Source organism: Cicer arietinum, chromosome 8, assembly GCF_000331145.2.
Source record: "Cicer arietinum cultivar CDC Frontier isolate Library 1 chromosome 8, Cicar.CDCFrontier_v2.0, whole genome shotgun sequence".
Taxonomy (NCBI): domain Eukaryota; kingdom Viridiplantae; phylum Streptophyta; class Magnoliopsida; order Fabales; family Fabaceae; genus Cicer; species Cicer arietinum.
Window position 1 is genome coordinate 2159667 of NC_021167.2, and position 16727 is coordinate 2176393.

The 16727-nt window shown below is 28.6% G+C and overlaps 4 protein-coding genes across 4 annotated transcripts; 1 reads left to right on the forward strand and 3 right to left on the reverse strand.

The window, feature by feature from the left end:
• Positions 1–2445: 2445 nt before the first annotated feature.
• Positions 2446–5754, forward strand: LOC101488930 (ACT domain-containing protein ACR8). The gene is made up of 7 exons (XM_004511585.4): positions 2446–2749; positions 3367–3412; positions 3513–3627; positions 3858–3925; positions 4035–4601; positions 4698–4802; positions 5034–5754. The coding sequence occupies exons 1-7, from the start codon at positions 2688–2690 to the stop codon at positions 5394–5396; spliced, it is 1326 nt and encodes a 441-aa protein (XP_004511642.1). The 5' UTR covers positions 2446–2687; the 3' UTR covers positions 5397–5754.
• A 1002-nt stretch (positions 5755–6756) lies between these two features.
• On the reverse strand, positions 6757–8844 carry LOC101489252 (protein cornichon homolog 4-like). The gene is made up of 4 exons (XM_004511586.4): positions 8650–8844; positions 8334–8515; positions 7252–7374; positions 6757–7162 (listed from the first exon to the last, which is right to left on the reverse strand). Exons 1-4 carry the CDS (start codon positions 8719–8721, stop codon positions 7126–7128), a joined length of 414 nt encoding a protein of 137 aa, XP_004511643.1. The 5' UTR covers positions 8722–8844; the 3' UTR covers positions 6757–7125.
• Positions 8845–10495: 1651 nt separating this feature from the next.
• LOC101489575 (uncharacterized protein At4g22758-like) lies at positions 10496–11883 on the reverse strand. Its single transcript, XM_004511587.4, has 2 exons — positions 11452–11883; positions 10496–10815 (listed from the first exon to the last, which is right to left on the reverse strand). Exons 1-2 carry the CDS (start codon positions 11723–11725, stop codon positions 10733–10735), a joined length of 357 nt encoding a protein of 118 aa, XP_004511644.1. The 5' UTR covers positions 11726–11883; the 3' UTR covers positions 10496–10732.
• Positions 11884–13585: 1702 nt separating this feature from the next.
• On the reverse strand, positions 13586–16493 carry LOC101490450 (uncharacterized protein At4g22758). Its single transcript, XM_004511589.3, has 3 exons — positions 16035–16493; positions 14790–15006; positions 13586–14212 (listed from the first exon to the last, which is right to left on the reverse strand). Exons 1-3 carry the CDS (start codon positions 16329–16331, stop codon positions 13971–13973), a joined length of 756 nt encoding a protein of 251 aa, XP_004511646.1. The 5' UTR covers positions 16332–16493; the 3' UTR covers positions 13586–13970.
• Positions 16494–16727: the final 234 nt, after the last annotated feature.

Below are 16727 nucleotides of genomic sequence, written 5' to 3' on the forward strand. Positions count from 1 at the left end.
TACTTTTTAATTGGTTCTTGCACCAAAGACCTCGTGGAAATATTGCATTTATGATTAATGAAAATAATTGCTTATCTTAAAAATATAATAATAAATTAGTAAATTATTAATTTTTGGTCAAACAAATATTAATAACAAGGATATATTATATAAAGGAAACATTGAAGGATAAAATCAACCAATATACACTAATATTAATCTGTAATTGACCATTATCAAAATAATTTTATTTCCTTAATAAAATTTGTACCAAATAGTTCATGCAACCGAAATAATTTTATTTCGTTTTCTAAACTACCAAAATGAATTTCAACAATTCATTTTTTACGATTCACAAGTATAAATACTATTTGACATTTATTCTATGCATACTCACCATTCTTTTATATACCAATTTGTAGTTTATAAATTTCAAAATTTCGCTCAAAAAACTCACTGTTGGCTTTCATAATATTAAAAGGAATATAAAACTTTAATCTTTCAATTATTGTTAGATTAATTAGTATAAAAAGTTAGTATGTTTTTGTTTATTATATTGTTTTCGTATATGCATATAGGTTAATACCATTAGTTATTAGTTATATTATGAAGCTCAATATTGACACCAACAATACAATATTTGTGAATTTTTAATGTGATGCTTCCACATTGTTTAATTGATCATTCATCAACATGAGTGAATCTAGCAACATTGTTGCCAATAACTGATTTTCGGTCTACACCAATCATTATAGGGTCATGGTGACACTGTTCCTGATGAGGTTGAAGATTAGTTGACAATTAATAAATTCTTATTCAAAGTTGAAGTGAGTAGTGAATTTAATTCAAGTTTTGAAAGAAGCTTTTGTGTGAAGAACATTATCTATGATTTATTGATATAATTATGAAATTCTATACATTGATAGAGAGAAAAAAAAAGGGTATGAATCAACTCAATCTAAAGCTGTTAATTCATAAAAAAGGTATGGATATGCAAGATATTGTTGTTGTGCAACTTAGATTGTAGTAATTGACAACCAATTCATATTACTTGCAGTATACTTCCTTTAAACTATAACAATGTAGTTCACATTATATATAAGAGCACATGAACAAATTTGGAAACACTACGAGGGAACGTTTAACAAAGGGAAATTTAGAAGAGATTATTGATTTAATTAATGTTTATGATTTAGTCAGAAAGAACATGTAGTGTCATAATGATGAAATTAATTGCTTTGATGGTCATACACCTATAAAATAACTAAAATAGAAGTGATTTTCGAAAATTTAAGATCATGATGGAGTTAAGCTTATTGCTAGGACATTCATTTCTTTAATTTATTGCAATATTCATGATTATCACCATTCTTTATTTTTTTACAAAGCATATACTAATACTAATACTAGTAATTAAAATCTTTAGAATGATAACAATTATTTTTTTTACATATCTCTTTTTATAAATATTACATATTGTAGCAGTTTCTTACGTACAAGAAACATTTATCAGACAAAAATCTTTAATTTGTTTGATAAAATACTATTTATATATTAAATGTAATAAAAACTTATATCAATATCTTAAAAGTATTTTGATAAAAAAAATTATAAAATTATTATTTCTGTAAAATGTCTTTAAAAATAATCATGAGCACCTTTTATATATATATATATTAGTTTGAGAGGTCGAACTTATTTGAACTAGTTATTTTCGATATCAATAAATATTGAAGTCATTTATTTTTTTTATTTACAAGAATAACACTAAGTACTCGAGACAATTTGCGCACCAATCACCTGCAGTAAATTCCGATGTTTATAAACTATTTGTTTTATTGTGGCATAATAAACCAATTATGATTGAATAAAATATTTTATGTCTTATTTATCTCAATATTATGTTATGCATGAAATTTTAACTTTTTACCAATTATAATTTGATTATTCAAGTTATGTATAATCTTACTTTTTATGAATAATAATTATTTAAAAATATTGTATGAAGTCATTTAATATATTATAATATAATTTAATTTAATGATAATGTTCACAAACTCCTATACTAATTTAAAAAAAAAATACCCCTTGTATACAAATGTTTTTGATTTTGACTTTTTTTTATCTTTCAAGATAAATAATAATATTAATTATTAAGGACTATATTTAGAAAAATAATAAATCGAAAAAGAATTTATATTGAGTATTTTTTTTAATAATTTTCCTTTTTTTAAAAGGTGGCAGAGGAAGTACTATTATTATATAGCACTTATTATTAATATTATAAATTGGATTAGATGTGGTGTGGAGCAGCACAAAATAGGAAGATTGGTCAACGGTGCATGCGGTAGTCACGCCATGTGATGTGAAGGTGTGCTCCATTAAACAGACACACCCCTCATGTTTGAATTTGAATATGAATAGTAATACTTGTATTTCAAAATAATAACTAGAAAATATCTTTTAAATATTTTATTAGGACCAATATATAAATGGAGCGTAACTTTGCGAGAGTTAAAGAACAAGGCGTGTTTTGTGCCAACAGAGAGAAAGTGTTTAACACTCATATCGCATAGTCGATACAGTTTGAATTAGTGAAAGTTGTTTGTGGCGATTTTATCCAAGAGGTTTAATTAAGACCGTGATTTAATTAGGATCATAATAACCCATTCTCATTTATTTTGTTATCCAAACACAAAGAAAAAACGATGGAGTGGCCTGCTTCTACGGATGAATACGAAAAGCTCTTAATACGGATGAGTACCCCTAGGTTTGTTAATTAACGTTTTTCTTCTTCCTAATTAATCTCTTGTTCTTTCTTCATTTCTTAGTTTTTCTTTTTTAGTTTTTTTTTGTTTGTTTTCCAGTTCTCTATTTATTTTAATTGAACACGTTGTTTTGGACTGATCTTAACCAATTAGTTTTTTTTTTCCTTTGTTTTATGAACTTCTATATGATTTTTGCAATTTTGTTTACTCTTTAATCAAATATTTTGAATGAGATCTTCGAATTTTAATTTGCTATTTTGATGTGTTAGAAGTTATTTTCAGCAAGCAAGAATGTTCTCCCCGCTTACCTTGGTTGTTGCAATAATTCAATAATTCAGTTTTTAATATTTTCAAATGGCAGCATAATAATGTAAATAAAATAAAATTTTATAATTATTTTTAAATGATTTGTCCACTATCATTTTTTTAATATTTTTTTGACTTTTGTATTCTTATCTCCTCTAGCTTTTGTCCTTCTAGAATGTCTGTGTTCCCAATTCTCATGCATCTATTTTAATTTTAATTTTAATTTTTGGGTCTTCATTCCGACATATAAACAATAATTACGGACAAAGTAACTTTAACGACTTTGACCTTTGTCTGTGTATGAAACAAACAGGGTTGTTATTGATAATGCCGTTTGCTCCACTGCGACATTAGTCAAGGTAACATCCTACGAAAATTCTTCCAATAAGGAATTAATTTGTCATAAAATAAAAAATCAAATAAATAACAATAGTCTCTCTTTTTTGATGAAATTCACAGGTTGATAGCGCAAGAAGGCATGGTAGTTTACTGGATGCAATACAAGTGCTAATTGATCTGAACCTTTTAATCAAGAAAGCATATATATCCTCTGATGGCAAGTGGTTCATGAATGGTAAGCTAATCTTCATTTCAGTTTTCACTTATCAAATGATTTTATGAGTAGGAATTGAATTTGTTATCCATGTTTTACAATTACAACACTCTGCGCACACACAGGGTGCACCAACCAACTACTTGAGCTAGACCTCTGTGGTTTTTCAGATATCAATTTGTTTCCGCGTTATTCGGCTAAATTGAGCAATGCATTAGTTAAATATTAACATTTGGTTATTCAATGGACAGTTTTCCATGTCACTCATCAAAACGGAGACAAGCTAATGGACGAGAGCATTTTAAAATATATAGAACAGGTATTATAAATGATAGATTTACAAGTTCTAATTTAATTACAATGTTATTTGTTAGTTGTTACAAGTATTTATTTCACATATATTGTTGGCCTCAATCTTAATTTTACAGTCGCTTGGGAGCATTCACAATGCGACAACGAATCGCTCAAAAGGTCTCCCCGTGCTTGAATTAACAGGAACTGATAGAGTTGGTCTTCTATCAGAGGTTTTTGCTGTACTCGCTGATCTTCAATGTGATGTGGTTGAGGCTAAGGTTTGGACTCACAATGGCCGAATTGCCTCTTTAATCTTTGTAAAAGACTGCAATTCAGGAACCACTATTGAGGACTCTCAGAAAATTAATAAGATTGAAGTGCTTTTAAGAAATGTTTTGAAGGGAGACAATGATATTAGAAGTGCAAAAACTTCTGTCTCAATGTCTGTCATGCACACTGAACGAAGGCTGCATCAAATGATGTTCGCCGATCGTGACTATGAGAGGACTCCCATTCTCAAGTTTACTTCTGATAACACTATAGTGACAGTTCAAAATTGGGTAGAAAGAGATTACACAGTTGTGAATGTTCAATGCAAGGATCGAATCAAACTATTATTTGATGTTGTATGCAATTTGACAGACATGGAGTATGTTGTGTTTCATGCAACTATCAACACAAATAGTAACCGAGCATACTTGGTAAGTATTCAACTTTCTTACATGAAGTGCAGTATATATGTTTACTGGCTTTATATTCTAAGTTTTTTTTATTGTTCAAATCATTCATTATTTCAGGAGTTTTACATAAGACACAAGGATGGCACGCTAATTAGTTCAGAACCAGAGCGACAACGTGTAATTCAATGTTTAAAAGCTTCCGTGGAGAGAAGGGCATCTGAGGTATTATAGACCTGTAATTTTTTTTTACACTGTCAATAATCATAATTGTCGTATCATTAAAAGCGTCTAAAATCAATGATGACTACTTCTAAAGTTATATATGATTAGTTGTTCATTGGCGGTGTAAAACTCTTTACACCATGTTTCAAAATAAACTTTGTGAAATAATTTGTTATAACATTTCCTTGTGAAGTGGTTAAGGCTAATGAATTGTTAATGGTATGATTACAGGGTATTCAACTAGAGTTACGCACAGAAGACAAACAAGGGCTTCTAGCAGAAGTGATGAGAACCTTCAGAGAGAATGGGCTTAATGTTACAAGGGCTGAGATATCCACCATAGGAAACATGGCTACAAATGTTTTCTATGTAACAGATGTGGTTGGAAATCCAGCTGATCCGAAAATCATAGAGTCTGTTCGGCAGAAAATTGGGTCTAGCAATTTAGAAGTGAAGGAGTTACCATTGATATATAATCAGAAGGCAGAGAGTCAGGATCAAGCTATTGGAGTTGGTGGGGCAGTGTTGTGGTCTATTGGTAATCTTGTGAGAAGGAATTTGTATAGTTTGGGATTAATTAAATCATGTTCTTAAAGCATAACAGTGAGAGGGAACTTAGGAGTGTGGATGTTATGTCCAACTCTTGTATCATAATATTCTATGCATAGGATTTGGTCTAGTGTACATAAAAAGTTTAGAAGGATGGAATTTGGTGATAGTAGTTGTTCTAGTTGGTTGGGTGAGTTTGAGTTTGGTAGGTTGAGATGAATATTACAGAATTGGATTCTTGGTTACTGATCGACAAGTTTTAGGTAGAGTTGGATAGAACAATTGGATTCATTGTTCAGTTAGCACTAAGGTCATGTGTACATACTGATTTTTCTTTTTATAGTTATTTGTATCAAATTTAGTGGTTGATTCCATTTTTATATTGAACTCGCTCTTCCCTGCACCTTCCTTCTGGGCTCCATGTTTTGCCATTACTAGATTTTGTTATTGGATCATCAAAGTTGTTAAGTGGGTACCATTGAATTCATTGACTTAATAATATAATAATTTGGTTCTTGAATAATATAAGAGTATCTGTCGATATAAAGCAAGTAGAGAACTCATACATGGAGTATCTGTCTTGGATCAGTTTGAAGGATACTTCCAATATAATAGGGCCTCAGCACATTACCATTTGCTAGACCATGATTTAATGAGATTCTAATTTGTTTAATGGCTTTCCCTGGATTTTATATTTTGTCTGTTGTAAGCTTACTGATAGTGTAATAAAACCAGCTTGCTTTAACAGTTTTTTCCTTTCACCAGATTTCTGACCTTGTAAGATTGAGTTGTAGCAAATTAGATATACTTCCTCTTCATGTTTTCTCATGTAGGTTGTTATGATTTAGTTGTTATTCCCAAAAAATTCACCTATAATTCAAGAAATAGGCTATCAAATTCCTGTTATTTCTTGTGTGATAATCAATGGTTTGAGAATTATTTCTAATTATTGACATTGAGGCTACACTTTGATTGACTTATGAATAACTCATTTCTCATTTGGGCTTAAGAGAGTGTTCGAGTGATCTTAACGGAACAGATAATGATATGTCCAAAAATTATTTATCAACTAGTTTTGATAAGCTTTTTAAAATAATTTATAAAAACAATTTATAACATGAAAAATAATTTGACTACATTTTTCTTTGATTGTTTAAATAGCTTATACATAAATATTTAGTTAAAATATTTATCTTAATAGACCCGTAATATGTTGCAATTTTTTTTTACTAAAAAGTATGTAAAGAAATAGGTTGCAGACCAACAAAAAAAAAAAATTAACTAAGCGATTGGATATGCTTTTAGCCTACACAAAATTATCAAATTTTGTTGTATGGTTAGTGGTGGTTACACCCTTTTCGAAGGTGTGAGCCATGGATTTACTGAAAAAGTTAAAACTACAATGTTCTGTAAACAAATTCAATATGAATATACATGGAGTATCTTTTTTGGTACATAGGCACACATTGACCAATAACACTATGCAAATAACCCAAATCTCTCATCAGCTACTGGCACCTTTTGATGCATTTACCCAATACCCATATACATGAAGGCATGAGTTAGATAAGCATAAAATGCTTTTAGTATATTGATAAAGATATCGTACTGTCCAGCTATCAAAATAAGCTTGCAACTCCCCCCGAAAGTAGAGTCAGTCATGTTAGTGTCACATATGTCAAATAATGAACTGCTACCTACCACACACATCTGGAAATATTACTGCTGTGGTCACTTTAATAAAGCACTCCACAAAACAAGTAACCATCTCCAATTACTCATTGTGGTCCTCCAATGTTGTGTAGATCATCCTACAACAAAACGAACATTTAAGAATAAAAACATCTATTTTAATTTAACGAAATTCATCACATTGACAAATAATTAGGCCTTCTCATACCAAAATACAGAGAGGAAAAGGGTTAAAACAAGATAGAAGAGTTTGACGAGTCGTTGCTTCTTTTCCCATGAAAGCTGGTTGAATATCTCAGTAACATCAACTAAATGCTTTTTTTGTCTATACCTGATCACAGGAATAAAATATGCTATTAGCATGACCCTATTAAGCACATTCCAGTAAATTGAGATAAAAAACATCATAATTGCACCAACAACAACTAAAAAAAGAGAAAAGAAACAATTTATGTCTCCAAATCCTCTGACTGGTAAGTAACGTCCACCAAGCAAAGTTTAACTAGTGACACACTGGAACACCTATAATAGGGCAGTTGCAAGAGATATAGAGAAAAGCGATTTGACTATGTCAATGAGAAGCTAATCCTGAACTTCCTATCAGGTTTCAGCTTATTGCAATAAACAAAATAATGACATTGAGTGTGTATAAGCACATTCTTATACATTCTTTGGTTTGAGTAGGCCTTCCGTACAGTTAACCAAACCATAAATATATGGTGTAAATCAAACTAAAACCAGTGATGTCAATTGCAGAAAATGGTGGTTTGTTCAAATTTCACTATGCTATAGTACTATAGTGCGGCAATAGTAGCTATTTGTTCAAATTTTGCTATGCTATAGCGGCTATTTGACAACACTGACTAAAACATATAGTGGAAAAACTAAACAACGCTCACTATGGATACAGTTTATGACATGTCTATAAGTGGTTTTCAGCATAATTTCATAAACTATCTAGGATGGCTTATCAATATACTAGTAAATTATAACTTATATAAAAACAGTTTGACTTAATTTTATCTTTTTGTTATAGATATAACTTTTACAAAAGCACTTATATGATATGCGCCTATACCATAAGCGGCTAACTAAGCGGTGTTTATCCAAACATGGCTATAGTCTACTGCTGTAAAATTGACCTGATTTATGCACTATCAACATTGCTAAACTCACACTATTACAATGTTGAGAATTACAAAGACAATTTCAGCAATCCGTATCATTAAGATTTGTCAAAAAACAAAGTTGAGTAACATATATGTGGATATTTTTTATATAAAAACTTACAATCGGATATTAAAGTAGAGATAAGGAACAGAGAGCAATGACATAACCCAATGACCCGTAACAATGTAGAAGAAGCTAAGAACAGCTTGAATAATAAATTCAGGCACCACCACCGAATTTATTCGAGCAGAGAAATCATATGGATTTATGTAATCAAATTCTAGGTCTGCCAGGCACATTAGCTGGAATGCAACAAAATATTGAAAGAAATCAACGTTAGATAATAATTGAAAATCTGAAATAAAAATAATTGCAATCCCTAAAATGAAAATCGAAAAGAGAGAGAGGGAAACGATAATAAGAGGAAGAAGGGAACCTGATAAGTGACGAGGACGAGCAAGGCGATAAGGAGGAAGAAGGAGATGAGCCACCCAAATAGATCGGCCATGCTCTATCTCCTTCTTCTTCTCCTTCCGCTTCCTCTTCCTGTTTTTCTCTTTCTCTCTCTCCCTCTCTTCTTTTCCTCCCAAATTCACAATCACAACTCTAACCGCTCACGGCACGTGGGAGCTACCACGCTTTACTCTAGAGATCAACGCAAAGCCACTAGCTTTTTTTTTTTTTTTTTTTATAAAAAAAACTAACAAAACTTTTTTTTTTCTATGCTAACAAGCTTTTTTTATTTGGATAAAAACTAACAAACTTTTCTAATTATACTTCATTTTTAGTCTATCATTCTAAATATTTAAAAATTCTAAAAAAATTTAAGGTGAGTTTTTATAGTGTTCTAAATAATTTTTTGTAAATTATTCAAAAATTGAATTGATATATACAAGTTGGATAAAAATATTTAAAAGACTATTGTTTAAATAAATTTTTTTAGTAACACTAAAATCAAAATATAATATATTTATAGAGAATAAAAATATATTTAACTTTATTTTGAAAGAGACGTTGATATTTTTTAATTATTATATAAAAGATTTAACGTGTTTTTGTTATATTTATTAGTGATAAATATTTGTAGGTATTTTTTTTATGTATTAGTGAATAATATTTTTCCCGTAATTTTTTAAAAAAATTGATCAATAATAAATATATATCTTGTGTTTTTTTATATATCATTGACAAACATTTGTCTCATAATTTTTTTATATATTTATAGGTGATATTCGGTTTTTTTTTGTATATTAGTGATTAATATTTGTTATAAACATTTATTATATATGCTTATTCAACATTTATAAGTGACAAATATATAATATGTATTTTTTTTATATTATTTTATGGACAAAGAAAAACTTTCAACTTAAAAAAAAAAAAACATATTTATTAGAGAATGTGGAGGTGAAGATGATAACAAAAAACTGTACACACGAAACGATGATCACAGCTTACCTTTCTTTTACAAAAATATTATTTTTCTTGATTATTTTACCAATGTGATTTTTTTAACCAAAATGTTACAAACAATATAATTGGTCTTATTAAACAAAATTATTTAATTATTGCTTGCTGTTTAACGTTTAAGCGTGAAATTAATTGTCCTCAAAAAAAAAATCAGTCATCACCATAATCAAAGGGATGATGTATTTTACATTCTTATATCTACACTATTATTTCATAGACATTGGTTCCAATAGGTTGTGTACATTCATAATATTTCTTTTTTAGAGTTAGACACCAATTTTTTCACCATAAATTATTTTCATTAAAATAAATCTTGAACTTTGAATTAGTATAAATAGAAAGAAAAAAAGTTATTTTCACTTTACTGTATCTTATTTATAATATAGACAATTCTAATACAATTTAGACAACAAAATATACTCTTATTTGTAAAAATAATTAAATGAATGGTGACTCGTGTGAAAAAATCAAAAACATATTATAGATATGTGATAAGAAGATAAAGATTAAAAAAATTGTTCAATGAATATATAATTTTTTTGGATATACATGTATAACAATTCTTCAAAGATTACGTTTTTTTTTGTAAAAAAAATTCTACTAATTTACCATCAATATCATTTGAATTTGAAGGATTAGTGTGCTTACTTTTTATTACCATAAAAGAATATATATCTATATTAATGTTTATTATTATGTGAGAATGATATTATATTCTAAGATATGATTTTCTTGAATGTAAATCTTTAATTGAAAACTATAACTTACATATACTTAGAGGTAATCGCGACCTGTTAAAAAACCACTGGCCGTAAATAAATCCGCAAATGAGTGTATTATTTTCTCTTCATTTTCTTCACTTCACGTTACCCTTTCACAGGATTAAGGATACGTGAGTTTTTGTCTCTCAAAAGTGTCCATTCACACCTTTGAAATTGAAACAACGAACGAATGGTTTGCTTGTCACAAAGTGGCCACATTATGACATGAATCCAACAAGTGAACAACATCCTCGAAGAAATGTAGAATTAATTCCCACATACATACGCCTAAAAAGAAGAGATGGAAGGCTTTGAGCAGAGAAAGAACTTCCTTGACTCCAAGTTCTTCAATTTCTCACTTGCCTTCAAACCTGCACCATCTCAATAACTGTCTCACACGGAAAGGAGAAAAAAAAAAAAGACAAATACAAATGAGAAAAATTGACATTTCATTGTTGATTAGTATGACAAATACTTTTCTATATACTACTACATATTGTTTTTAGAAAAATGTTTGGCTATCATTGAGTGTATACACCTTGAGATATCATAGAAAGACAAATATAAATAAAATGAGGTGTTGAATGAGGATAAATAAACATATATCATTGTTGTTGTTTTTATTAGAAGGAGGTGGTAAGCCTAAAGAAACAAAAAACAAAAACTAAAGGTTCAAAGGAAAGACTTGAAAGCCTTTATATGCCAACATGACTAAAGAAGCAAATTCAAGAATTAAATTTAATAATCTAGATCTTTATTTACCAAGAAAAGCTCTGACTTAGGTAAAAACTTTGTTGCTCATTTTGCCGAATGACGTAATAATTATATATGAAAAATGATGAATAGCATATCTAAAATATAAACAAGAGCTGATATTTATTTGACTTATTACAGTACGGATTAAAACATCTAAAAACTTCACAAAAAAGTGACATGAAAAAAATAATTAGGACATAATAAAAAATAAAAATAAAAAAGATGTGGATTTTAAGGTTAAAGATGCTTACTTTGGAGGGTGTAAGGTGAGTAGTGAAGTTCGTAGCGGTTTGGATCAATTTCCTTCAATAAAGGCCTCCTTTTCTCCTTATCATAAGTTACCAATGCTACCTTAATTAAATTGCTAACGGTATCTTCAGGGGACATCAACACTTGTATTGCACCCAAACTATTCTCAATTGTCACGTTTACTAGAAGTTTCGATGGCTTCAGAGGAGACTCATCCGTAACCATTGTTTGCAACGGAAACTTTTCTGTTTGAGAAGTAGAAACGGTTCCACCCATTAGGAGAGTTTTTTTTTTTTTTTAGTTGAGTTCACGGCCTTTGTTTTTTCACTTGAAGTTTCATGATTTATTGTTTGCGTGTAATAATAATAATAAATAATAATATTGTTGTTATGGGTTGAGAATTGTTATTTTTGAAGGTTTGAAATTGAAAGTGAAATGTGTGTGGGGCTGAAGGAAGCTTCTTGGAAAGTGCCAGAGTTTAACTTAAGTTTGGATTTTAGAGGTTGCTTTTGAGACAGAGAGCATCAGGATACAGAGAACCATGTTGTTGTAAGATCCCGAATGGACATGACGAATATTAGCCTCATCTCAATCAAGCGGTTTTTTATTTTCATCGAGTATTATTTTTATTATTTTGTTATGGGACTTAATTTCTCTTAAGATTTTACTATATTTTATAGATAAATAAATAAATTTTAAATTTAAACATTGTTTTTTTTCAGACAATGTAATTAAATAAATAAATAATTGACATAAATAGTAGACAAATTCAACGGAAATTATAAATTTTGATTTTGCTTATTTGCATTTTTTTTATAACAGTGGTCTAATTATTATTTCTTAAACAAATTATTGTACCTACTCAACAATGTGATGTAAAAGTGGCTTAAAATATTTACAGTTTGATGATTTCTTTTATACAAAAGTGAGTCTATTAATAATATCCTACAGGAAGGGATTTGATACATATCTATATATGTAAAATAGAAGAAAGAACGTGACGGAATGCAAATATCCGCATTAGAAAGATGAAGATGGTTGGTTCAAAGTTCAAACGGATACGGATTAATTCTCAACTTACACGATATGATCAAAGTCCTCAAATTAATTTCTCTCAACAAAAAATAAAATTCTCAAATTAAAATCGTTGATTTAATTGAAATTGATTATCAAAATGAATGTTATCTTTATTTTTTTTTAAAGATGAGTGTTGTCGTTTCTATATATAAAATTAAACTAACATATATTTTTATATCCTTTTATAGTTATAAAAACTAAACCAAAAATAGTTTTTAAACTATCAATTATCATTTATCATGTAACTTTGATTTTACTAAATAGGACCATGACTGAACAAAGAAGAGTAGCTCATTGCTCACCTCTAAGTAGTGCTTTTACATATTCCGGTAACACAACATTATTGATCAATTAATCAATTTCTATTTTCATATAATTTGTCTTTGTTGTCTTTATCCTTTAATTTATGCAAATTTAGTTAAGTATTCAACTTTCAATAATAGAACTCTTTGGAGTATTCTACAAACTCATTACTGGAAACAAAGTGCATTTCTAGGTTCAAATGTACTGATTTTAATAACCATTATTGGCGAAATCAGTTGAATCCCCCCAACTGAAATTTCTTATACTACTACTACAATATCAAGTAGAATTTAGCAATTTTCTAAATTAGCTTTTTTTAAATGAAAAAACATTTAGGGAATAAGTATCATATATAAGATTCCTGACAATTGTTATTTTATTTATGTTTAAATACTACATGTGGTCCTTTAATTTAATTTCAATTAACGTTTTAGTTTTTTATCTTTTTTTCTTTTCTAATTTAGTTCTTTATTTTAATTTTAAGTGACAATTTGATCTTTTATGTTTTAAAATATCAACAACGTTATCCTTTTTTTTACAAAAATTCATCAAAATTTTCAAACAAAACTCATAAAATTAATTATATTATTCAATATAATACAAATTTTATCAAATTCATAACGCAAATTTTCAAAAAAACTCATATTTTTATTATTTATTTGATGTTGTTAGAGATAAAGAATCAAATCGAGAAGAAAAAAAAGATAAATAACTAAAATGTTAACTGAAATTAAAATTAAGTTAAGAAACTACAAATGGTATTTAACCTTTATTTATTTATAATTTACAATAAAATTTATATACAACTTTATTTTGACAAAGCATTTATGTATGTATAATCTAACAATTGCATACTACAAACTCGAATTCAAATCACAGCATATGTGAATGAAATATTCAATCATATGTGTATTGTAGTTGACTTTTAGAACATTTGCTAACATTTATCTTATCTTAAATATGTATCTCTACCTATTAGAGTATCATTTAATTGGAAAAATTGTGTAAACTTACATGCAAATCAATAAATCAGGTAGAGAAGAATTGAAAGGCAACAAATAAAAAATAAAAAATGGTCGCTTTTGTGTGTCACGAGGGCGCAGCACCCCATAATGTTGCAGGATATATACTTGGTTCGCTATCATTGCGAGCAAACAACAATGTTCCAAAGTCTATGTGCTCTTCTTAGAATTTTGTTAATTTTTCTCGCAATGAAAGACGGGACTACCCCTGGAGGATTTGAAGACAATGAAACAAAGTTATGTTTGGCTAAATTGTGATTGCTTTCCGAACGAAACGAATTCAATGTAGATTCACCATTACTCTTCCGTAGATACAAACTTCTACTACTTAGATCACCAATTACTTCTGATTTATCCAAACCTTATAACGAAATTAAAAAGAGGTAAGTCAAATAAATATATTAAATTAAATAATCCAGGTTAAGCCCTGCCTTTTAGCAAAACAAAAAAAGCTGTTCTTATTTCTCTCGTGGCCCATGAAAAGGACTCTTCTCATGCGTATCGAGAAAGTTGACTTAGTATTCTTTTCCCCTTCTATTTTATAATTTTCTCTAGTTAGTCCATACTCCATGATATATACTAGTACTACTATTACATTAGATTTGTTGTCTTATGTGAGATATAAATTAATATTTTGATACAATCAAATTAAATTATTAATAATTAAATAATATGTCATTTACGAATGAATTTGACCGTATTATAAATTAAATATCTTTAAATTTTAATGTTTTATCTTTTGTGTCTATTTTAAAATATTTTTTTTATTTAATTATTGAAGTCAAAATTGAATAAATAAATATATTAAAACTCTTAATTTAATCAATTTTAATAAATATTATAATAATATCTACATAAATAAATTAAAAAAATATTAATTAAAATATCTATATTCACATTTTTTAAATAGTACCATAAAAATTGTTCATTCACTTTACCTTGGAGACTGAAATAGGAAAGATGCAATTGAAATGAAGATGCCAAATTAGATTCGATAATAGGGCTTCTGCCTTCTTCCCTATATTTATCTACCACATGTGTTATTACATCCTCCACTGTGGACCCCAGTTTGACCATGGTTCGAATTGGTCCTGAACTTCCTTCAACCGTCACATTAACCACCACCTTAGCTTCCTTGTCGTAGTACCTTTTCATCTAATACAGAGGAATACGTGATTTCTTAATTTAAATTATTATTGCAGAGAACTTGATGGAGAGTAATTGTTATTTGTGGTTGAATCTTTAATCAAGTTTAATAGTAATTAATTATAAGTCATGCTTGTTACGTCATTACATCCAAGTAGTGAAACTAATTTACCCTTATAAAATGCTAACCAGCGCTGTGCCTCAAAGGTATTTATTAAAACATTAAAAATAAAAATTAATTTTAAAAGTGATGTATTTAGTTACTTGAAATTTTAAATTTTAATATTTCAACACAATATTCTATTTTTATTTCCTTTTTTAGTTTTTTAAAAAGTGTCTTGAGAGTATCTGTTAACATTACTCTTGTTTGGTATTATAAAAATGTGAGATCAATATTTTTAAGTTCTACCTCAAAAAATATGATATTGTTAAATTAAATAATATGTTTTATATATGTAAATTTATAATAATATTTATAATCTGAAAAATATATTGTTAGATCAATTGAAAACGATTTTTTAAATTTGGAAAGCTATACATAAATTTGGTTAATTAGACTCTGTTTTCACCTTTGTAATTTTCACTTGATAAAGAAATGAAACTATAATAAAACATAATGTTGTTGAACAAGACTTCAAGGTATCTTTCAATTAGGGAACGCATCATTATCATAATGAAATATACTAATAAAGTCGGTTAAGTTATTCAAATCTTCGTTTGTTGGTTCACGCAATCTCAAATTGCCTCTAATGAAAGAAACTATCCCATGCCACGTGGAAGCAAGCAAAAACCCCGACGGTGTACGCAAAAAAAAAAAATCGTAAAAAATAACAAATTAAGCAGAGAAAAAAACTTTCATCTGGAAATTAAGAAACTCAAATTGATCTCAATTGTCAAACAAATCCCGTTGTTGTAACTTCTTCAGTAAAAGACTAATAGTCATGCATGCCTTAGTTGGGAAAAGTAACATCAATAAATTAATAGTGATAAATAATTAACACGTTTTGAATAAGTAGCGTTGAGTGTAAGTAACTAACCTCATTAGAGAAAATCTTTGGAGAGGAAGCAAAGAGAGAAGGGGAAGATACAAAGGCATTTGAAAACGTTTGAGGTCGGAAAAGTGTCCCTCCGATTCCGAAAGAATAGTTATGGCCAACGAGATCAACATCTTCTTCATGATTATCTCCTTGTGAAAGCAGAGGCGCTGATGAGCATCGCTTCAAGGTCGTGACGAACTTTGACTTGTTTTTCGTCCTACGTCGAGGCGATGGTGGCGGATACGGCAGTTTTTTTCTCCGGGATGGGATCGCCGGTGATATTGAGCTTTGCGACATACAATATATATAATTGAGTTTGATCAGTGTATAGAACTTATTGGGAAATAAATTTAAGGCTTCGATTGAGAAGATAAAATATGAAAGAGTTTATTTGATGGATGGTGCCAAATGAATTTATTATCAAACCCCCTCTTTTTTATTCTGATGTAACAATTTTATATAAGTATGAAAGGAATAATAACGGTTCACTCCATGCCAATTCTTCTTACTTAAATTTTTATTTATATAAAAAAATATGAAAAACAATAACAACTGTTTTTGTTTATTAAGAATATCCTTATTATACCATTTTTTTATACAACATTTTTATTAAAAAGCATATACACACCACATTCTCTATATTAATTAAAAAATTAAAATATGTTTTTTTTTTTTTTTTTTTTATGTCAAATG